This window comes from Schistocerca gregaria, chromosome 2, assembly GCF_023897955.1.
Source record: "Schistocerca gregaria isolate iqSchGreg1 chromosome 2, iqSchGreg1.2, whole genome shotgun sequence".
NCBI lineage: Eukaryota > Metazoa > Arthropoda > Insecta > Orthoptera > Acrididae > Schistocerca > Schistocerca gregaria.
Window position 1 is genome coordinate 956,474,662 of NC_064921.1, and position 24,805 is coordinate 956,499,466.

General features: G+C 42.4%; 1 protein-coding gene across 1 annotated transcript in view; it reads right to left on the reverse strand.

The window, feature by feature from the left end:
* The window catches only part of LOC126335434 (ras-like protein family member 11B), a 355,291-nt gene that overhangs the window by 53,645 nt on the left and 276,841 nt on the right, over nucleotides 1–24,805 (reverse strand). The window contains exon 5 of the mRNA XM_049998715.1: nucleotides 5,696–5,872. Within this exon, the coding sequence (XP_049854672.1) occupies nucleotides 5,696–5,872 (177 nt within the window). The remainder of the gene's footprint in view (nucleotides 1–5,695; nucleotides 5,873–24,805) is intronic.

Here is a 24,805-nt window from a genome sequence, read left to right on the forward strand (position 1 = left end):
AGTCTGGCTTTGGAATTGAATAATAAAAACCAAAAAAATATAATAAAACGTTGCTTAAAATGAAGGTACGTCTTATAGCCCATAGCGTCTTGTTGTTGTGGTCTTCAGTCCAGAGACTGGTTTGATGCAGCTCTCCATGCTACTCTATCCTGTGCAAGCTTCTTGATCTCCTAGTACCTACTGCAACCTACATCCTTCTGAATCTGCCTAGTGTATTCATCTCTTGGTCTCCCTCTACGATTTTTACCCTCCACGCTGCCCTCCAATACTAAATTGGTGATCCCTCGATGTCTCAGAACATTTTCTACCAACCGATCCCTTCTCCTAGTCAAGTTGTCCCACAAGCTCCTCTTCTCCCCATTCTATTCAATACCTCCTCATTAGTTATGTGATTTACCCATCTAATCTGCAGCATTCTTCTGTATCACCACATTTCGAAAGCTTCTATTTTCTTCTTGTTTAAGCTATTTATCGTCCACGTTTCACTTCCTTACATGGCTACACTCCATACAAATACTTTCAGAAACGACTTCCTGACATTTACATTTATACTCGATGTTAACAAATTGTTCTTCTTCAGAAACGCTTCCCTTGCCATTGCCAGTCTACTTTTTATATCCTCTCTACTTCGGCCATCATCAGTTATTTTGCTCCCCAAATAACAAAACTCCTTTACTACTTTAAGTGTCTCATTTCCCAATCTAATTCCCTCAGCATCACCCGATTCAATTCGACTACATTCCATTATCCTCGTTTTGCTTTTGTTGATGTTCATCTTATACCCTCCTTACAAGACACTATCCATTTCGTTCAACTGCTCTTCCAAGTCCTTTGCTGTCTCTTACAGAATTACAATGTCATCGGCGAACCTCCAAGTTTTTATTTCTTCTCCATGGATTTTAATACCCACTCCGAACGTATAGTCCGTAAAATCCGGTGTATCATTTTCATACAAATTTCCCCGTCGTTTTTATACTATTTTTAGTGCTAAGCGGGCTCTTGTCGGCACTTCCCATATTTATTATTAATTTTTAGGCACTCTGGATGGATTGTGACCCTAGATATAATGCTTAACCGGCTACATTCGACCTACCGTGGTCCGTTCCGGATTCATGGTAGGTGTTTTTAATTTTTGATTTTTGGATGGGTTTTGTAGCCTGTTATTGATCTTTTATTAGGTTGGACTTTTATTCCTTGACGGTTCTTACAGTTTTTTTAAAAAAAAATTAGGCACGCTTAAGAAACCGTTGACCCATATTTTCGAATTCCCTGACGATTCGCTAGTTATGTCATTTATTCATAGACAATGAATGCTCGGTGTGGATCGTGTTGAAAGTTTAATATCTTGATTTGACATATAACTTATTTGTTCCGTTTCTCCATATCGACTGTAACTATAATTTGACCACAATTTTAGCGAACGGTTTTCCTAATGTAACATGTCTGTCCTGATGATGTGGCTTCTAGGCTACGAAAGCGGCAGTTAAATAAACTATTTACAAGAGCAGTCAGGTGGTTATTAATAACGACATTATTTATTGGTTTAGTATAAAAGATGTTAAAACGTGTGAGATTTTTTGTTTGACTCTAAATAGCAGAAGTTCATTAGTGATGGATAATATTTCCAATAAGATACTAAAATTTTGTGGATTCATAATATGTCATGTTCTTACTCGCTTACGTAATGCATCACTAACTCAGGGTATCTTCCAAGAAAGATTGAAATATGCCCTTGTTTGGCCCCTCTATAAAAATGGTGACTCCACAGATGTCAAAAACTAGCGCCCCATGACACTCCTTACATCATTTTTAAAATTTTTTAGAAGATCATACACTCGAAGGTTGTCACCTATCTGAATAGTAAAGAGATACTTAGCGAATCACAGTTGGCATATCAAAAGGGCCAGGTTATTGAGTCAGCTGCTATTAGTATATTTGCTGAGCGCGTAACAAAATCTTCAAATTATAAAATATCACCGACTAGGATCTCCTGTGGTTTACCGAAGGTATTTGATTGTGTCTGTCATAATAATATATTAGAGAAATTAAGTTTTTACTTGCTACGCAGTTTAGTAAATGCGTGGTTTAGTTCTTATTTAAGAAAAATAACGCAGAAAGATACAATAGAGAGTTCGAGTAATACAGAGGGGGACGTCACATCACCTACATAGGGAGAAATTACAATGGGAGTCACACACGGTTCGATCACTGCCTCAGTACTCTTCTTACTTTACGTTAATGACCTGCCGTTCTGTTTGAATCAAGAGGCAGAATCAATAGTGTGGTTGATTATACAGACATTGCTGTGAAGCTGTGGAAAGAAACATCAATAGAGAAATTAGTAAGTGATGTTTCACTGGAATTTATTGAATGATCTTGCACAAATGGGCTAGTCTCAAACATTAAAAAAAAAAAGAAAAGAAATGGATCATCGAGTTTTGTACTGCCAAAAATATCGCACCTTCTATTAACGTAGTGTACTAACAAATGATAATAAACAGGATAGAAAATGGCAAGATCTTAGTTGTGTTTATTGATAAAAGTTGAAACTAGAAAACCCATGTAGTAGACCTGATAAAACATATAGGCTTGCCTACTTCTGCCATACAAGTAATTGAGAACTTTGGGGCACCGAAGACAGTCAGGTAATACAGTGATGTTTTGTGGGACGATATTCGACGTGACATCTCGGTTAGGCAAAAAATATGCATTGTACAAAAGAAAATAATTAGAATTACGCGAGGAGTTCATTCATTTATGTCTTACAGACATCTTTTTAAGCAGCTTCTGATATTAACCAAAGTTCAAATAACATTTATTCACTTATGAAATATTGAATCAATTATACATATAAGTTTGAGATTAACAGAGATACTCACAAGTACAACAGCAGAAGGAAAAAGAGATGTGCATTGCCCTTTAATGAAAGGCAACTACAAAACTCTCTGATACTTAATATATCCATATATGAAAGATATCCAAAGTGTTTTCAAACGTAGATGAAAGAAGTTTCTCCGTAACAACTCATTCTATGATATAGAAGGCTTAATGGATAGAGATAATTAGTCATTTTTAAAGGAAAGACTCTAAATGGCCAGCATGGAGTTATACAAACGTTATTTTTTATTTTTTGTAGCTCTATATAAGCAAAAGGCACAGGTCCCGAGTTCGATTCTCGGTCCAACATACAATTTTTATCTGCCGGGAAGTTTCATATCGGTACACACTCCACTGTAGAGTGAAAATTTCATTCTGGAAACATTTCCCAGGCTGTGGTTAGGCCGTGTCTCGGCAATATCCTTTCTTCCAGGAGCGCTTGTTCTGCAAGGTTAGCAGGAGAACATCTATGAAGTCTGGAGGGTAGAACACGAGGTACGGGCGTAATTGAAGCTGAAAGGACGGGTCGTAAGCGGTTCTTGGATAGTTCAGATGGTAAAGCACTTGTGCGCAAAGGCAAAGGTCTCAAGTTCGAGTCTCCGTCCGGCCGTCCGGCACACAGTTTTAATCTGCCAGCAAGTTTCATAGGTGTTCTAGGTTCATTTTGTTGATGCGCTACGCATCATAATGTTTATCCTGAATTCGATCATGGCACAAGGAACTAACTAACTAATCCTTCATCACTTAAAAATTAAAGTACAAGTTGTTTTTGAATAAGGCGTTTAGTTACACTGTTGGCTTATTGGCTGACATCTAATCTCGTTCAGGGGCAATGGTCTCAGAAATGTTGGTGACAACTCTTTTCGTCACACGACGACATTACTTCCTAACAGACGGATGAACCGTCTTATTTTGTGGGGAGACTACAAACCTTGGACTACATGACAGACAAATTAGCAAGATATAAAGTAACTGCGACACTCGGAGCTATCGAACAAATGGATGAACATGATATATTCTATAGGATGTTCATGGCTATGAGATACATCCAGCAAGGAAGGGATATTGATACAGATAATAAGGATGAAACGAAACATGTCTGTAACTGCAGATGCCGCAACAAAACTTGTCATAGAACGAAATCCAAACAATGCTCATATATGTTGCCAGGTCGGTGTATTCGAGAAAGAAAAAGCGTTTTACCTCAGGTGGCAAAATCGTTTATAATGACTTTAGAGATACAAAGTAAAATATTTCGGAATTTTTGGATAGTGATGAGAAATGTAATTAATAATCCGTATGGTTGGTTTGTTTCGCCAGTTATTCTCCGAGTAGGGAGGTTAAGAAATAGTAGTCATTCGTAAACAACCTTACATCTTCAAAGAGAAGAAGTGACTGATGACTAAGAAACTGCATTCTACTCTGAAGGAGTGGAATTTAATCTCCGTCCAGTCATTCTTTGGTTTTCTGTGTTTCCTCCTAAATCTCTACAAGCGAGTCCCTGTATGACTCCGGCGGCGGATTTCTTTCATCATCGTCCAACTGACCTGCTGATCTCTCTTCAACAGCTGGATGTCGAAATCTTTGCTTAACACACTTATGTTTTACTTCTTTTAGTATCAGTCGACAGGACCTACAGGTTAGTGAAGGCGTTAAGTAGTCGAACCACCGGAAAACCACAAAAAAAATCACGCCATAGGCCTCGTTCGGTTCTAAACATTGCTATGTGGTAAGATATGTGATAACGAACGACCGTGCCTCACAGTAAAGCAATACAAGAATCTAAATTAATGGCTTAGCCTAAGCCAAATGTTCCCAACGGAAACTCTGTAAACTGAATCCTTCTCCTCCTTGCAACTCTTCATAATTTTTCTTCAACGATCGGTACCAGCATCCGTCTCTTAATCTCCATGTCCTCCTAATTAACCGGTTTCGTCCTCAGTCGATCCCGTGTTCAGTGGCTGAAATTACGTTTCATTGCTTATTTTCTTCTTCTGCTAAGATCCGATAGTGTTGATACACCACTGTTGTATAAGAATTGTTTGTTATAGCGAACGACTGTGGGAAAGCCACAGCAGGCGGTGCCACATACCCACAGCCGGCAGCGGGCACGCCACAACAGGCCATAAACGACTTCCTCCTCCACCACTTCACGTCTATGGCGAGATCCCATGGTGTCCAGAGCGGGATAAAGCTGCCCTCACGGCGACAACCAGCCAGTATTCTAGTCAATCTACATGCTTACAACATATGCCCAGGTAGCAGTCTTGTCGATTATTTGAGCTGTGAGTTTGGGTTATGTTTGTTGTCTGACTCTGACCAGTTTTTTCACAGCAGTATAGCGGGCTTTGACTTGATTCGCAGACTCGCAGTATTTCAGCGTCCGTTCGAGCGTAACCACAACCATCTGGAAATTTGTATGCTGAACTCTCTAGCTTTACTGAACTTATAACTAGCGTTTCTGTTCAAACACAATAAATGGGAGCACCGTACCAGTGTTGTACGCGATGTTATTGTCTTTGAACCAAGAAAAGAATCGTTCATGTGTCTACATAAACTTTCACATCCATGTGAACACTGTGTTCAAAGCTAAAGAGTCCAGAGCAGAAAGGTTGAAGCTTTTGAGCTGGCTCATAGGGCGTGCTCTGTTTTAACAATCGGTTAAGAGTGTTGTCTCTAGTGGCAGGGTCGGAGTACCAGTCTGACCAACAGGTTCACTCTGCCGAGAAGTTTTAAGCAGAATAGGATTTTGCTCATTGAACACCGAAGTATAAAGTAATACACATTATATGGTGTTCATACACCAAAATGGCCTCACCTGCCTGAGATGCTCAAGGTCGGCCTTGTTGGCGAGCAGGGCTGTGGGCCTGGCAGCCTGAGTCAGCTGCTGGAGCACCTGCTGGCTGTAGTTGAAGGACCGCCGGTCCGTGATGGAGTAGACGAGCACGCACGCATCCGACCACTCCACCTGCTCCACAGGCAGGCGTCTGTCCCTCTGAAACAGCAGACACGTGCTGTCACTCTGAGAATGATCTTGAGAACACAACGTTTTCACCATTGGTTGGTTTTAGAGCCTAACAAAATTCCCTTTAAAGTTATTTGCAAACTTGCCACATAATAAACGAAAATCACATTTCATTGCGGATAGGAACCTGCAGGCTGACAATTATTGAATTATATGGCACTCCGGGAGGCACTGTTGAGGGACAGTTCGTAGGGGAGGTTGGTTGGTTGGTTGGGGAAGGAGACCAGACAGCGTGGTCATCGGTCTCATCGGATTAGGGAAGGAAGTCGGCCGTGCCTTTTCAGAGGAACCATCCCGGCATTTGCCTGGAGGGATTTAGGGAAATCACGGAAAACCTAAATCTGGATGGCCGGACGCGGGATTGAACCGTCGTCCTCCCGAATGCGAGTACAGTGTCTAACCACTGCGCCACCTCGCTCGGTTGAACTATATGAAAAAACTAATGAAGTTACAAACCGCGGTGTGCACACACTTTATTCAACATGTACACGTATTCGGATTTATGACATGTTCGATATACCTGACATAAGTGGCGCAGACGAATAGCGAAACGCCGCATGATCCACTGAAGTTTGAGAACATCATAGCTGTCGATGACTTCCTGAATGACTGTTTCCAGCTCAGCAATGGTTTAGGGATTACTGCTGTACACCTTGTCTTTAATATGGTCCGACGAAAAGGAGTGGAATATGTTCAGATACGGAGAATATGGTGGAAATCGAGGCCCATGCCAGTGGCATCTGGGTACCGTAGAACCAGAGTGCGGTACCCAAAATACTCCTCCAGGACATCAGGCACTCTCCTGCTCCGATGGGGTCGAGCTCCTTCTTGCATGAATCACATTTTATCGAAATCTTCATGTACCATTCGGTAGTCACCGTGCCATCAAGGAATATTGCACCAATTATGCTGCGACTGAACACTGCACACCACATGGTCACCCATTGAGGGTGAAGAGACTTCTCCATCGCGAAATGCGGATTCTCGCTCCCCCAAATGCGCCAGTTTTGCTTATTGACGAACCCATTCAAATGAAAGTGGGCTTCGTCGCTAAACCAAACCATACTAGTACTACTCATGTCTATGGCCAACTGTGCAGTTTGAACATCCTAACGCAAACAGTTCAGAAGTTATGACGATTTTGTTTCATGTAGTTCAATAATTGTCACCCTGTGTAGCGTGTTATAAGGAAAGCAACATAACATTCTACAGAACAAGGTACTGCCCTCTAATTGTCAGGATAGTGTCGTGTAGAATTTGTTGGTGGTAATTTTTAGAACACCCAAAGGTGCTGATGATACATTATCAAAAGAATACACATTTATTGATCGGAGGTACACAGCTTCCTTCATGGCTGCCAAAAGTGCAGGGGGCAAAAGGACATAGGCGTCGACGGTATGCACTGGCACCAGTGCATGTTGCAGAGTTGACAACCACTATGAGGGAGGCCCACAGACAGCGCCTCACGGCATCACAGCCAGCTAGCCCCAGCATGGATGGTATTGCCCACACTGCCTCGGTGGTATGGCAGATGTATTACCAGGGCACTCTCATGTCCAGGAAAGGCAGCCAACTGATATGCAGGAGGTGGCAACAGTCATGGAGAGTTATGTCACGGGCTCTCTGTGAGAGCCTGGCCCACAGCACTGGGAGTCTCTCATAGCTGCGAGTCAGGTGGCAGCAATTACTGTGCTCCCACAGAGTGGATGGTGGTTGATCAGCTCGCCAAGGGACTGCTGAGGCCACATTTTGGAAGGCACCACATGTTTCACATCAACAAAGGCAAGGATAAGGCGGCAGCAGCTCTCAACAGCACAGTCCATCAGTTCTAATTGGTGACGGCATTGTAGACCCTAGTCGTCTCAGCAGACCATGGAGTAGCGGCACAGGTCCCGCGTCTGCATTAGCTGCAACACTGTGCTACAGCTGACAACTAAACCGTGTAATTCTGAGTACATGTATTTGTTGGACTATGCCACGACGTTATCGTTCTATGGGGATGACCAAATGGGCCCTAGTTTTCTGAGCTCTTTGGTGCTCTTGGTCGCTTCAGGATGTTACAACTTCCAGACGCTCTTTTCCACTGTGTCAGCAACTGAATAGTTAGTGTTGTGTTCGATCTGAGCTTTCTTGCAACACTTCGCACCGTCACCATTTGGCGCCATCCATCTGTCGCCATAATGTCATTTTGCTACGTTGCTTATGAAGCATTCAGCCCACCCAGGGTATTGCAATAGCTTCCGTGTTTGCTGATACTCCACTAGCAATTTTCTCTCGCTGGCATTCTACTCTGCCTCTGCCTCTGCCATTGGCAGGGAAGAACTTAACTTATTAGTATCTGCCTGGAATATTATTCTGGGGCTTAACAGTAATAATAAAAATAGTCACATGTCGTTTTAGACATAATTTTCCTTCCAATAATAATTACACGTATTTTTTTTATATAGGCACGCATACGAGTGCCCCTAGATGATTGAACAAATGTACAAAAAAGTTTTGACAGTAAAATATTAGTTTTTTGCATGACAGGTGAATCTCATAACTCAAATGCATCTTTTGTGAGCATACAATTTTTAAGACATCATCTATCCATTTTGATAGACACAATGTAATTTTCTCTCCATATGTAAGAAATCACATTTCATTGTTATTCTTTTAACGTCTAGTAGAAGTTTTAAGATCCAAATGAAGCCTCTTTTATCGTGTTGAGTCTTACATGGAGTCTAAACGTCAAAACATAGAGGAGGTTTGTTATTCTAGACCAACAGTAACAAGATGGTTGGTTGGTTGATTGGTAGGGTGGGACCGAACAACGAAATTAACGGAGCAATCGGACTAGGGAAGGAGGTCATATGCGTCCTTTCAAAGAAACCGTCCCGGCATTACCCCGCGGGTTAGTCGCGCGGTCTCAGAAGCCTTTCCACGGTTCGTGCGGCTGCCCCTCCCCCCCCCCCCCCCCCGGCAGAGATTCGTGTATAGTTTAAGTTAGATTAAGTGGTGTGTAAGCCTAGGGACTGATGACCTCAGCAGTTTGCTTCCATACGAACTTACTGTAAATTTACAAATTTACATCCCGGCATTTCCCTGAAGCGATTTAGGGAAATCACAGAAAACCTAAATCAGAACAGACGGGGGTTGAACCTTCGTCCTCTCGAATGAGAGTCCATTGTGCAAATCAATGCGCCTCCTCTATCGGTAACAAGAGTGGAAAGGGTACAGAGTTCGTTAGTTAAATTTTGCATAGATCATTTGATCAATTGTTTCATCGAAATGACGGGGAATGCGTCAGTTCCAAGGTACGCATGTGATTCATGATAACAATAGTGATCTGCTCTTCCGACAACTAATGTCAACTTTCTATATAGGAGCAGATACTGTCCTGACCAAAATGGCTGGGGTCTGTTTTACTACTAAAATATACTTAATGGAAAGATAGGAAGCGTCGCGGAGCTGCAAAAATGTTGACGGAAAAGTGGTTCGTTTCTCCTCGTCGATGCTAGTAATGTAATTTTTTATTTCTACAAAAATAACTTTTAGACATCGTAGGTGTAACGATTAAACTCTTAATATCTGATCAAAACTATACACTGAACACCCAAGTGAAGCTGCTTCTAAGGTGTCCGCCCAGTGACTTTTCTCTCCTATTCTGTATAAGCAGAACGCAGTTGATTATCACTCGCTCTGGAAGTAACGCAGACCCTGGTGAAACAACAGGCGGTTACGGAGGCCGACGACGGCGGATTTCACGAAGAAAACGGGTGACCAAAAAACACTTCCAGAGCGTCCCAAAGCGGTCGTAAGGGTATACGACAGTCCAGCGAGCAATCCAGATCATAAACGTAGTGCAGGCCAGGTTACAACTGTACTAATCAGGACCGAAATTTCATCCTGAGACAGTACTCTGTGTGATTTATTAACAACAGTATCTGACATGACAACGTTACTAGTACTTTGCACATTAGGTTGTAATTTATCAAACTTCTTCTTGTGTCTATTGGTAGTTACTTCCATTATAAATTCCATCGATCTAAACGTCAGGTAATTATTTTATTCCACAGATCTACCGATACCTTGCTAGCAATGAGTAAATGTAATTGCAGTAACTTACGGTCAACAGAATCCATCTCTCGTCTTGTAAAATGTATCCTTTCACTGATTAACAATGCTTCTGTATAATCATCAATCCGCTTTAGAGGAATTCTTTTGTTATTTAAATAGAATAAATCAAAAAATCCAGTTTACCATGGAAATAGAGAAAGACAATGCAATATCCTTCTTGGATGTCTCCGTCATGAGACAGACTGATGGCAGCTTGAAACGTAAAGTGTTTCGGAAGATCACACATACCGACAGATACTTGCATAAGGATTCCAATCATCATCCAGAACAAAAAAGAGGTGTAATTAAATGTCTAGTGGACAAAGCTAAAAGGATCTGTATGCCGGAACACCTGGACGCCGAGCTAAAACATCTAATGCAGGCTTTTGAGAAGAATGGAATCTCTAGTAAGGAAATGAATAGATTTTTGCGGCCGTAAAACAGGAGACCTAAGGACAACGACAGGACACAGCGAAGGAAGAACGCGGTTTCTCTACCCTTCAACAAAACAGTAACGGATCATATCGGCAAGATTCTAAGTAAACATGATGTTCGACCGATTTTCACACCAACTATGAAATACCAACTATGAAAATACGCCAAGCACTTCGATCCGTTAAGAATAAACGAGCACATCTGTCTGCAAGTTGTGAATATAAGATTCCGTGTACGTGTGGCAAGGTCTACATTGGAACTACAAAGAGAAGTGTGAATACAGGGTTGAAGGAACATAAAGTCTTTGCCGACTAGGGAAAACAGGCAAGTCACTCGTGGCGGAACATGCTCTTCAATCAGGTGATCACGTAGCACAATTTTCGGAAACTGTAGTTTTATGTACCATCACGAACTATTATCCACGGCTATATAGAGAAGCCATCGAAATATATAAACATGGGGATAATTTTAGCAGAAAAGAAGAAGCCATGGAACTCATTGATATATGGACTGTGGCGCTACAGAATCGATGAGAAGAATCTTTGACGTACTATGATCGATAGTTAAAAAATTTATCTTTGACAAGGTTTATCTCTGCTATCACGTGAAATACAGACCACGCCCACTTTCCACAGTATATAGGCCGCTCTTCGACGTCCGACTCGTCTGTCGGCAAGACTCAGCAAGACAGGCGCACCTCCGAAGATGTCCAACGTAGCCTTGGACGAAACGTCAGTTATTGAAGAGTTCCATGGACCACGCCCATACACCCCGGAAAAATTCTCAGCAGCTATAACTGTACTGTTCAATGGTCCTTTACTAAAGGAGTCAAAGACTAGCGACAGACTGGCTGACAAATATCGGACGGCGGTGTTTTACAGGCACTCTTGCTCACAGGATGGTTGCCGCCCCTGTGCCTCATGCGGGAGCAAAAGCCTGCCGGAGTAAGTAGGCAAAATATCTCTGACCTGTCCTCCACATCGATACCCTGGCTTGGAGAGGAATCCGAATAACTGTCGGATACTAAATTTGCAAGAGCGACAATACATTTCCAGTAACTGGAAGCTCTCTGTCAGCCTATTCCACAATTATAGAACGCAATGTCAACAAGTGCAGTGCCTCTTCCCTCCGGAAGCTCTAAATGGCGGTGGAATCCCAAACGTGGCCATAAAAACTGTCGAACAATGCAAATCCCCAAATGAAAGAAACTACAAAATTTCTCTTTTCATATATATACACCTACGACGAATAAATTCCTATTGAAACTGCATATGAATTACGATTTCCCTACATGAGAGACGAAGTACCCCACGCTGCAGAGGAGGCAGAGTTTTCTGTATGAAGACAACCGTGCTGTATTTTGATACATTTGATTGAAGCCCTCGATAATGTGTGGTCAGAGTGGAGCACTGTTCAGTGTACGGCTTATCTTGTCGACTGCAGGCACAGTGTAAGGTATCGATGGCTTCCCTTTCGAGCCACTGCTGCTCGACATACGTAACGCACAAGTCCCCATAGTGGTACCTTGTGTCTACATTCAGCTTCAATGGTATAATACATGCTGTATCTAGTGCACCTATTACTTCTGCTGCATTTAATACCGTTACAGTGCATATACAGTTCAGAATCAAAGTCGTAATATCAAGCTACAAAATTTCTGTCCCTTTGACGTGTAATCGGAGCATATTGATCGTTATGCCGTTGCCACGGTTACTGGTGAGGTCCCGTGGAAGCCATTTTTGTACGTAACAAGTCCCCATAGAGCACATCTTGATTGTAGTCTCAATAGCTAATTTTCTATTATTCTTTTGTATGTTCTGTTATTACTTAGCGTCAGTGGTATTATTCCTGTTGAATCTAAGGTAGTACAGATTCTGCGTTTATAATAAGATTATGGTGCATCTACTGTTCGGAATGGAAGTTGTAACAAATCAATACTTTTGTATCTTTGACTTGCACGTGGTGCATACCGATTTTTATGCGGTTACTGTCGTTACGAGTGGCGTCCTTTTTGTGCCACCTTTGTCCTAGGTACACTGAAGTGACAAAAGTTATGCGATGCCACCTAAGATCGCGTCGGACGTGACACAAACTAAACAAGGCGTTAGAAATCTCCTGCAGAAGTACTGAGCCATGCTGCCTCTATCACCGTCCACAATTCAAAAATGGTTCAAATGGGTCTGAGCACTATGAGACTTAACATCTGAGGTCATCAGTCCCCTAGAACTTACAACTACTTAGACCTAAATAACCTAAGGACATCACACACATCCCTGCCTGAGGCAGGATTCGAACCTGCGACCGTGGCGGTCACGCGATTCCAGACTGAAGCGCCTAGAACCGCTCGGCCACACTGGCCGGCGGCGACAATTGCGAAAGCGTTGCGGGTGCAGGATTTTGTGCACGAACTGACCTCTCCATTAGGTCCCATAAATGTTCGATGGGATTTATGTCGGGCGATCTGGGTGGCTACATCTGTCGCTCGAACTGTTCTCGAAATCAATTGCGAACAGTTGTGACCCAGTGACATGATATCGCTGTTTGGCAACGTGAAGTCCATGAATGGCTGCAAATGGACTGCAGCTAGCCCAACATAACCATTTTCAGTAAATGGTCTGTTAAGTAGCACCAGAGGACCCAGTCCATTCCATGTAAACATAGTCCACATCTTTATGCAGCCACCATCAGCTTGCATAGTGCCTTGTTGACATCTTGGGTCAATGGCTTCGTGGGATCTGCGTCAAAGTCGAATCCTACCACCAGGTCTTATCAACTGATGTCGTGACTCATCTGACCAGGCTACGGTTTTCCAGTCGTCTAGGTTCAACGGATATGGTGAGCAGCTCAGCAGAGGCGCCATAGACGATGTCATGCTATTGGCTAAGACACATCGGTCGTCTGCTACCACAGTCAATTAATGCTAAATTTTGCCACACTGTCCTAATGGATATGTTCATCGTATGTCCTACACTGATTTCTGCAGTTATTTCACACAATTTTGTCTGTCTTTTAGCACTGACAACACTACGCAAACACCACTGCTCTCGGTCGTTAAGTGAAGTCCGTCGGCCACTGCTTTGTCTGTGGTGAGAGGCAATGCCTGAAATTCTGACTTTAACGATTTCTGAAATTTAATGTTCTCTGCACATAGCTCCAACTATCATTCTGCGTTGAAAGTCTGTTAACTCCCGTCGTGCGCCTATAATCATTTCGGAAACCGTTTCACGTAGATCAAATGAGTACAAATGACGGCACCGCCGATGCACTGTCCTTTTATACCTTGTAAACGAGATGCGGCCGCCATCTATACATGTGCATATCGCTAACCCACGAGTGTTGTCGCCTCAATGTATGTTACACGCAAGTGCCCATAGAGGGCGCTCTGAGTCTAATTCTAACGTCAGTGGTTTATTGCTTTGTTACACTTTTGTAGTTCTTTTATTTTTTAATGTCACTGGAACTGTTACTATTGTATCTAATATACTTGCCTCTGGTACACATAATTATGTTACAGTATCTTAATTCTGAATCAAATGATGGTAAGCTAATACACCTATATCTTTGACTTGTAATCAGAACGTATCGATCTTCATATCGTTACTATAGTCACTGGTATCGTCATTTTCGGTGCGGCTTGTGTCTGATTCTAACGTTAATAGTTTATTTCTTTATTGTTCTTCTTTTGCATGTTCTTTCATTATATTTTGTTGTAATTTAGTTTTATAGTTACATTACTTTGGTCGTGACCTAAATATTTCATTTGCAATATTGTATTTACACTGATTTTATTCGTGTATCACGGTCATTACCTACCACTGACGCAGCACTGAAGACGGCGGCCTAAGCTCCCGCTATTTACGCGACGGCAACCGAACGTCATTCAGCGATTGCTCTTCACCCCATTCTAGAGGGGTTCACGTTTCGTGTCGCCGTCTTCAGCGCTCAACATGGGTATTTCCTCTCTTACTTGCATCGTAGTTATATTATTTTACTGTTGTGTTTATCTTTTACGTCTCTTCTAATAACTTCAATGTTTCGCCGTTTACAGAATAATGGTCTGATGATTATCAAACACTGACCGAAATCGCTCACTTCTTTAAAATAAAGTTATTGTATATGGTCTAGACGTTTTTATTATAAAAACCTTTTAATAGTATTTTACAATCGCTGTTATTTCCAAGAACTACGTTCGAAAACAAATTAAAGTAAAAACTGCAAAGGATATACCACTCATTAAAAGAATATGACGCGAAGAACTGGAAAAAATATTTGTTCCAATTAAGAAATACTAGAGCTATGTTCTTTGATCGGAGAAAGTGGAGGGATGACATCTCGGAGAAGCTTAGTAAGTGGTGTCTTTCACCTCCTATTCTGCGCTATTTTTCCTCGATGTTTTCCGTCTTAACATGACTATTTGCGTGGCGTAATGAGACGTCGATAAAACTCACGGCCAATGATCTCCTTTGTCTCTTTGAAAGAGTCACATGGGGATTTTCAAATCCGTCCTTTGCGATGTTTTCCCTCCGACTGCAGAAATAGTCCCTTCGTCGCAAACATTAGATTCTATTCTTACGGTAGTAGCCTTCTGAACGCTGACGTCTTCTCTTGATCTTATCGGTCAACACTTTTGACCTCTTCGACCTATAGACCGTCACATGGAAATTCCTCACAGGCAGAAGAGACGTGTATTATGCGATTAAGATAAGGTTATGCCCGGCTTCCATTTTATTTGGCCAGTATTCAGTTCCGTACGAAAGAAAATTCAGGTTACAGTACGGTGTGTTTCGAATCTGACTAGCTGGCTATGCCTTATGAGGCAGCCGTTGTGACCGAGCGGTTCTAGGCGCTTCATTCGGAACCGTGTTGCTGCTACGGTCGCAGGCAGGTTCTAATCCAGCCCGGGCATGGATGTGTGTGATGTCCTTCTGTTAGTTAAGTTTAAGTAGTTCTAAGTCTAGGGGACAAATGACCTCAGATGTTAAGTCTCATAGTGCTTCGAGCCATTTGACTATTATGCCTTATGAACACAGCACTTCAACAATCGCTGCAGATCCTGAACTGCATACAACCCTACAGGTTGCTATAAGAGGCCCACAGCTTACTACACTTTCTGAAAGTTTTCAGAGACCACCAAAGAGCCACGGGAAGTCACGGCAAAACATACCATCACAGGTGTCGTACTATATTCCCACTGCCGGTTTGTGGGTGTCAAACTCTCGGCTCGCTCAGCTGGTTTACGTATTTCGCGGTGTCACTAAATTATTCTTCATGTGACTGCTTCGATGGACAACAGAGACGAGCCTAAGGACGAATTATTCTTCGCAGTCTAGAACCATGTGTAATGAACTCATTTTAGATCCAGATTAACATACCATTTTTCCTTTCTTCTAGGAACACCTCACTGGCACGGTCGTGTCTGATAAATGGAGCCGGACGAGGTGGCCGAGCGGTTCTAGCCGCTACAGTCTGGAACCACGCGAGCGCAACGGTCGCAGGTTCGAATCATGCCTCGGGAATGGATGTGTGTCATGGCCTTAGAATAGTTAGGTTTAAGTAGTTCTAAGTTCTAGGGGACTGATGACCTTAGAAGTTAAGTCCCATAGTGCTCAGAGCCATTTGAACCATTTTTTGAAAAATGGAAAACAAGCCTATATGATTGCAAGCAACGACACAACTGGCAGTACAATACACCATTTAAAACGTTGTCTTAAGTCAGTGGAATACTGGTATTAGCAGTTAATTATTTCTCTGGCATTCTGCGTCTTCCATGTAAAGGAAGAGACAATAACTATGATGTGTTCTGCCCATAAGGCAGGTCGATCACTAGTTGAGGGTTCTCCAGTGCTCCCGTTTTCACTATCCTTTTATAGCTGCGCATGTTTACGTCCATACGCTGCATGGAGGAAGGTACCTTCCACCACTGCTAGTCATTCACTGTCGTTGAAAACGATTCTTATGGCTCTGAGCACTATGGGACTTAACTTCTGAGGTCATTAGTCCCGTAGAACGTAGAACTACTTAAACCCAACTAACCTAAAGATATCACACACATCCATGCCCGAGGCAAGATTCGAACCTGTGACCGTAGCGGTCGCGCAGTTCCAGACTGTAGCGCCTAGAGCCGCTCGGCCACAACGGCCGGCGTTTAAATTTTCTCAGTAGTGATTCGCGCAAAGAATATCGTATTCCCATTGAGTTCACGGAGCATTTCCGTAATTCTCGCCTCTCGCCTATTGATTCTTTAAATTTTCTCAATAGTGATTCGCACAAAGAATATCGTATTCCCATTGAGTTCACGGAGCATTTCCATAACACTCGGCTCTCGCCTGTTGATCGAACCTACTGGCAACAGATCTAGTAGCATGCACTAAATTGCTTCGATGTCTTCCTTTAATTCGAACTGGTAAGGATCTCTTAGTGGGACAGAACTCGAGAATCGGTCGCATTAGTGTTCTGCTTGCGATCTTCTTTACAGAAGAGCTACACTTTCCAACAATTCTGCCAATAAACCGAAGGCGATCGTATCTCAGACCCTACGTGCTCGTCACATTTAACCGATGTGAACCTTTCTAATAAATGTGATCGTGTCAAGGGGCGCACCACTAACTCTGTATTCAAACGTTACAGGACTGCTTTTCCTGCTCATGTGCTTTCAGTTACATCTTACCACATTTAAAACAAGCTGCCATTGATCAAAACGAACAGGATTTCTGATTGATTGATTGGTTGGTTGGTTGGTTGGTTTGTTGATTTTTTTTGGGGGGGGGGGGGGGAGGACCAAACAGCGAGGGTATCCGTCCAGCCGCGGGGGTAGCCGCGAGGTCTGTGGCACCTTGTCACGGTCCGCGCGGCTCTCCCCGTCGGAGGTTCGAGTCCTCCCTCCGGCACGGGTGTGTCTGTTGTCCTTAGCGTAAGTTAGTTTAAGTTAGATAAAGTAGTGCGTAAGCTTAGGGACCGATGGACCTCAGCAGCTTGGTCCCATAAGACCTTACCACAAGTTTCCAAAATTTCCATCGGGCCTGTGGATTAGGGAAGGATGGAAAGGAAGTCAGCCGTGCCCTTTCCAAGGAACCATCCCGGTATTTTCCTGAATCGATTTCAGGGGAATCACGGAAAACCTAAGCAGGATGGCCGGACGCAGGTTTGAACGGTCGTCCTCCCGAATGCGAGTCAGGTGTGCTAACCACTGCGCCACCTCGCTCGGTAGAATTTCTGTCATCCGATGTCTTCGTGCAGTCAGTCAACTACGACGCTTTCCCGTACTCTATAGCATTATCAGCAAACGGTCTCAGATTGGTGTTCATCCTGTCCGTCATATCGTTTATGGGTGGTGATGATGATGGTGAGGTGCCATACTCTGAGGAGCGTAGAGGGCGATGCGGGAGACCCGCACCGCTGTAAGAGGCAAAGTCGTAGTGGAGGTGGTTTGCCATTGCCTTCCTCAGACCGTAATGGAGATGAATGATGATAATGAAGACGACACAACAACACCCACTCACCTCGAGGCAGTAAAAATCCTTGACCCGCGGGGAATCGAACTTGGGACACCGTACGCGGGAAGCGAGAGCGCTACCGCAAGACCACGAGCGGTTCCTTGGAAAACGCAAAAAAAAGGTTTTTCGTACCAGAATCAAGCCGCGGATTCCAAGAAGGCTATGCACAGAAAATGGCTGGTATTTTCACGGTATATTCCTAAGATCTAGATCATGAGTAACCTTGAAATTTTCTGGATATCTTTATCCATTTCCGACATACAGACGATGAAAATTACCCTATTGATACACTAAAATACGCACGTAAAATCCGGTGTGAGTAAAAAACATAGTCCATAAAGTGACAGAACGGAGAAATACACTGAAGAGCCAAAGAAACTGGTATAGGCATGCGTATTCAAATACAGGCAGAATAAGGCGCTCCGGTCGTCGACGCCTACATAAAACAAGTGCCTGGCGCAGTTGTTAGATCGGCTACTGCTGCTACAGTGGCAGGTTATCAAGATTTAAGTGAGTTTGAACGTGGTGTTATAGTCGGCGCACGAGCGATGAGACAGAGAATCTCCGAGGTAGCGATGAAGTGGGGATTTTCCTGTACGAGCATTTCACGACTGCATCGTGAATATCAGCGATCCGGTAAAACACCAAATCTCCGACATTGCTGTGGCCGGAAAAAGATCCTGCAAGAACGGGACCAACGACGACTGAACAGAATCGTTCAGCGTGACAGACGTGCAACCCTTCTGCAAATTGCTGCAGATTTCAATGCTGGGCCATCAACTAGCGTCAGCGTGCGAACCATTCAACGGAACATCATCGATATGGATTTTCGGAGCCGAAGGTCCACTTGTGAACCCTTGGTGACTGCACGACACGAAGATTTACACCTCGCCTGGGCCCGTCAACACCGACACTGAACTGTTGATGACTGGCAACAGATTGCCTGGTCTAACGAGTCTCATTTCAAATTATATAGAGCGGATGGACGTGTACGGGTATGGAGAAACCTCATGAATCCATGGATCCAGCATGTCAGCAGCCTCTCTAAACATGGAAAGCAAGGAACTAGCAGAGTAGGATAGTTATTTTATAATAATGAAGATGAAGAAGTACTCCTTAAGTAGGTGTTTCAGAGCAAGTGTTTACTACAGTGTTCTGCTTTGAGTGATTATTCCTGCAATATCCCTGAGTGTTGACTACTCCTCTTGGACGCATTGTGTACGTGATCAGTTTAGTCCTGGACACTGAGCATACCTAAAATATGAATATTTTTATAATTTTTTCTTCAACAACAGCTTTTTAATTTTCTGTTTCTTACACTTCTGCTAAGAAACAGTTCTGCTTATAATAACCTGCAATTCTGGTTGCATGTCAAAAACTGCAAGTATGACATATAGATGTCTGGCAAGAAACGACGCAATCCATTTTACGTAATGTACATGCAAATACCGCAAAGTTTCACAAGCGTGATCATTTCGTAAGCTGATTCACAGGTTTTAATATGCTTAGGTCCGCTGTGCTGTCAAATGTAAACGTCAGAGAGTATTAAATTCAGTAATGACTGTGACAGACTTACAAAATTAGCTAATACTAACCGACGAACTTCAAAGCTTCATATATAAGGCAATCGTCAGACATCCAGATCAGCAATTGAATAGGATCCCCAATCCAGCTGAGGTTCACAAGCCAGCGATAGGACGATTCGTTAGAAGCAATAGACCAGGTTTTTCGTGGTCATGATGGTTCTTATTTGTCACAGAACCAGAGAAATTGTTTTTGTAAAAAGTATGCGACATCGTCTGTGGAACAGAGGATGAACGTGGCACTCACTTGGGTGTGTGTAGCAAGGCGGTTCACTGAAACCGGTGTCTGTCAGTGGCGACAGTGAAATTTTCTAGTTTCGGCTCAATAAACCTGTCCTGACCGACGGAAAGTTGGTACATGTGTTTCAGGAAACTTTTCAGAGAACACTATAGTTCTCACAGATTCGTAGCTCTTCCGATTCGGGCCACAGTGCTGCTTTCAAGAAGGCACGGACTAAAGCATCACAGGTGAAGAAAATCAGCTGGATTCAATGGGCTCGTCTGCTGACAGTTCCAGCACTTTATTTCTGTGACAAAGTTTCCGCAACATCTACTCATCATTCATCAAGAAGAATGAAAACACACTGAATCTCCATTGTCCTAAATGTTAAATGCATTAAATAATAGCAAATTACTCTACATGGGAACATCATCGAAAGGGTATATAGGAGTCATGATGATGTTGATCATTTAGGGTGATTTTGTTCAATCATCGAACAACGTAACACGAAAGGGGCGACATAAACACATCATTGAAAGAGGGCTATTTTTTTCTGAATGGTTTGATGCAGTCCGCCACAAATTCCTCTCCCCTACACTCAACGTTCTGTATTATTCATTGGATATATTCCAATGTCTCAATAAACGTCCTATCAACCTGTTTCTTTTTCTCTGTGTTTTCCACATGTTCCTCTTCTCGCCGATTCTGTGGAAAACCTACTCATTTCTTATGTAACCAGTCCACCTAATTTTCAACATACATCTGCAGCAACATATCTTAAACGCTTCGGTTTCCTTCTTTTCCGGTTTTCCTACAGCCCTTGATACACTACGATACCATGATGTACTCCAGACGTACATATGTCCGCCTCGGTAGCGGTGGTGGATGCTAACAGCAGGGGCATAGATTCGATTCATTGACGCGACGGAGATTTTCTCCGGTCGGGCACCGTCATGACTCATATTCCGCTGTTCAGACTACTGTATGGTCACACCCCAACAGAAGAAGAAGAAAAAAAAGTACATTCTCGCAAACGTATTTCTCAAATTAAGGCCTACTGACTTCTCTTAGCTAGGAATGCACTTTTCGCCTGTGCTAGTCTACTTTATATATAGTCCTTGCTTCATTCGTCATAGGTTATTTTGCTTCCTAGGTAGCTGAAGTCCTTAATTTTCACTGCTACGTAATCACTGATTTTGATGTTGAGTTTCTCGCTGTTATCATTTTTCGTACTTCCGGTTACTATTGTCCTTTTTCGGTTTACTCTCAATCCTAGCGTATGCTAGTCAGACTTCTGCAGTCTTTCCTCACTTTGACTGAGTACAGATTGAACAGTAAGGGCGAGAGGACGAATCCCTGTCTTATTCTTGCGCCATTTTACATTGCAGAAATCTTTTTCAGAGTTCAACAAATCCTATGAATGTGTCTTGATTTTTTAAGCCTTGCTTCTATTATGAAGCATAACCTCAAAACTTCCTCTCTAGTGTTATTACTCTCTGTAAATCAAAATTTGTCTTCATTTAACAGCATGGTAACCCACAAAAACACTTCACTGCTTTACTTTTCTTCTCGGTTATAGCAGAATGCTCAAAAAGCCTGTCAGATTCAAGAAGTGCATAAGACCGATGTTACAGAGTATTCCGTTTTTCACGCTCCAATTTCACGCTCTTAAAGATAACTTTCCACTTCTGATGACCACTGAAAGTAGCTTTCGGGTGCCCTTCAGCGAATGACAGGCCTGAGAGATGTGCCATTTATCACATTAAGGCATGCTTTTCAAACAGGGAGCCTGTCAGTGCTGCCGAAGGCCAAGCTCCTATTTACGGAATCACCAGAGTGTTTGCTTTTGAACAGCAACTCCCCCCGCTCAAGAGAGAAGTCTTACGATTCCGAACACGTGATCGTCAGAACGTGTCTGCATTCGTAGATGAGCGGTTATCAGGCAAACTAAGGGGGAGACTCGAGTACAGGATGCCCCAAACTTTTGTTGCTGCTACGTTTAAGTTTTATTTGTTTATAAAATAGTAAATAGTCATTTTCGACAATTAGTTCCTGATCTCAAACTATACCGTCTAGCATCCTCTATCAACTGTAAGCTTGTCGTAATGTTAACCCTAAAGGTTAAGGGCTCACCTCTTGAGGCGCTCAGAAAATTGTTCAGATCCCAAATGACCTCAAATTTAGAGATTAAAACCGTGGGTCTACTTTTCATGTGATAAGGTATCAGTTGAATAGGATATGACAAAGAGCTCATTTTCCACCTTTGAAATATGTCGGCGGCTGAAAAGAACATATCGTTAGAGTAAAAGCTACGTATCTAAACTAGGAGTGCTTTGTTTTATGTCTGCTACTGATTCATGGAGGTGTAGACAAAATTGTGGCACCCATGTGAAAAAGTATGGAAAAGACAATTGAATGGATAATAATGGAAGTAGTGCAAAAGTAGTTGTAAATCAAATGTAACAACACAATTCCATAGTGGTTCTAGAAAGAAGGAATCTGATCGTTTATGTAAGATTGTATAGATTGTTCCTAATCATTATGATCCTGGTATTATAAAGTTTGGTTTAGCTTATTTTGACTCTGAAGTGTATCAGACAGTTCATTTTAGGAAAAGAGGTACAACTTCTATGTACAGGAATATATTCAAAGACAAAGATAAATAAATACAATGAACTAAAAAACAATGAAATATGTATCACCTATTTATCGAAATCTTTATATAAATCTTGTTCGTGATAGTGCTGAGACGACAATGAAAACTGGAATAATCTGGAAATGAAGCTGGATTACTTATTTTAAGATGTTAAATACAGAAAAAACTTGATTTTACTGCATTTTTCCGGTTTGGTACATTTATTTTCCTAGTAAACATGATAAAATCAGAAAAACTATTAACTACTATGATTCTAAAATTAGCAGATATATTTGGAAACCCATCTGCGGAAGACCTAAAAAGTCAGCTCTTAATATTAACGATTTCAAAAATTTTCAATCGAAGTACGTAATATAGTTTTGTAATACTGAATTTCGCCCTGTTCGGCACCGTTACTACAACGAGCACCACAACTGCTCTAAGTGACTGCCACTAGACTCAATACCTGCCAGGTAATTTAATCCTCAGGCGGAAATGAATCTCTGGTTTAAACTCAACTGGTACCACGGCAAGCACATGTTATTTGTGACAGAGGTGTAATTGAAGTTTTCTGACAGATTAAAACTGTTTGGCAGACCGGAATTAGACAGTAGAAGGTTCGCATTTCGCACACAAATGAGCCACCGACTGGGTTCTCTGTGACGTTGCAAGGAAGGGATGGTGCTGGGGTGTTACACTCATACGTGATGACATTCCAATAAACCAAGTTTCACCCTTTTATTACACTAAAATATTCAAACAGAAAACTCAAGAGGTGAGCCCCCAGTTAGCCATACAAGAGAATCGATAAAACAATTTTATCACATAAAGTTTTTTTTTTTAATATAGCTATTAAGGTCATTGAGCGGGGAAAATTTGAACTTAAACTTTCATTCGTCTTTTACATTTAAGAAACAACTAATATTAAGACAGCAGCTAATGAACCAGCATGACGTAAACGTACTTGGAATCAACCAAAACAACTTTCAAACTATGTATTGAGTTCACCTTCCTGCATTTCGAGTAAACATTTTTAAAAGGGCCCACAGATAACTTTTATATAAAAAACAGGTCCAATCATCTACCATGGCAGACAGAAATCGCACAAATCTCACTAGAAGTTAACATTGCGCTTATGTCACATAAGCGTACCTGAAATCAATCAAAGCAACTTTCAAATTATGTACTGGATTCACCTTCCTGTATATATAATAAACAGTTTTAAAGCACCAGCAGATAGTCTTTACATAAGGAACTAATCCTATTAACAAACATGGCAGACGGAAATGCATAGGTCTCACAAACAATCAATAAGGAAGTCTTACATTTACGCATTGAGTTCATCGTCCTGCATTTCAGAATATCCCTTAATCGGGCACGTAGATTAGAAAATTCAAAAAGGGAAATGGATAGGTTAAAGTTAGATATAGTGGGAATTAGTGAAGTTCGGTGGCAGAAGGAACAAGACTTCTGGTCAGGTGACTACAGGGTTACAAACACAAAATCAAATAGGGGTAATGCAGAAGTAGATTTAATAATGAATAGGAAAATAGGAATGCTGGTAAGCTACTACAAACAGCACAGTGAACGCATTATTGTGGCCACGATAGATACGAAGCCCACACCTACTACAGTAGTACAAGTTTATATGCCAACTAGCTCTGCAGATGACGAAGAAACTGAAGAAATGTATGATGAAATAAAAGAAAATATTCAGATAGTGAAGGGAGACGAAAATTAAATAGTCATGGGTGACTGGAATTCGAGTGTGTGTGTGTGTGTGTGTGTGTGTGTTTGAGGTTTACGGGCGCTAAACAGCGTGGTCATCAGCGCCCAAAAGCATAGAAACAGGAACACAAGCGGTGAAGGGACGAAGACGGACGCCGAACAAGGAGAACGGCTAAAAGACACAGGCCTGACGCAGTTCCAAATGCGCACATACAGAGGCAAAACAAGAGGAGAAGAAACACACTAAAAAAGGAAAGGAAACACAAGGAAAAGAGAACAGATACCGAAGGGAAACAAGGAGGTAATCGTGACTGGCGGACCTCTTACCTAAAACCCAGCAGCACATTAAAACCTTCTCCCTAAAATCCGAGGCAACAGATTGGACAGGACACAACACCGTACGACCTTAACCACAGTCGCTGCGTCGTCTTGCAAAATAGAGGGCAAATCCGGTGGCAAGGAAACCACCGCCCTCTGGTCAGAGAAGAAAAGACAGTCAAGTAAAATTTGGCGGACAGTAATCTGGACGCCACAAGCACTGCAGATTGGGGGGTCCTCCCGCCGGAGTAAAAAACCATGCGTGAAGGGACTGTGTCCAATGCGGAGGCGAGTGAGGAGAACCTCATCCCGCCTGTATGACTGGAATTCGAGTGTAGGAAAAGGGAGAGAAGTAAACGTAGTAGGTGAATATGGATCGGGGCTAAGAAATGA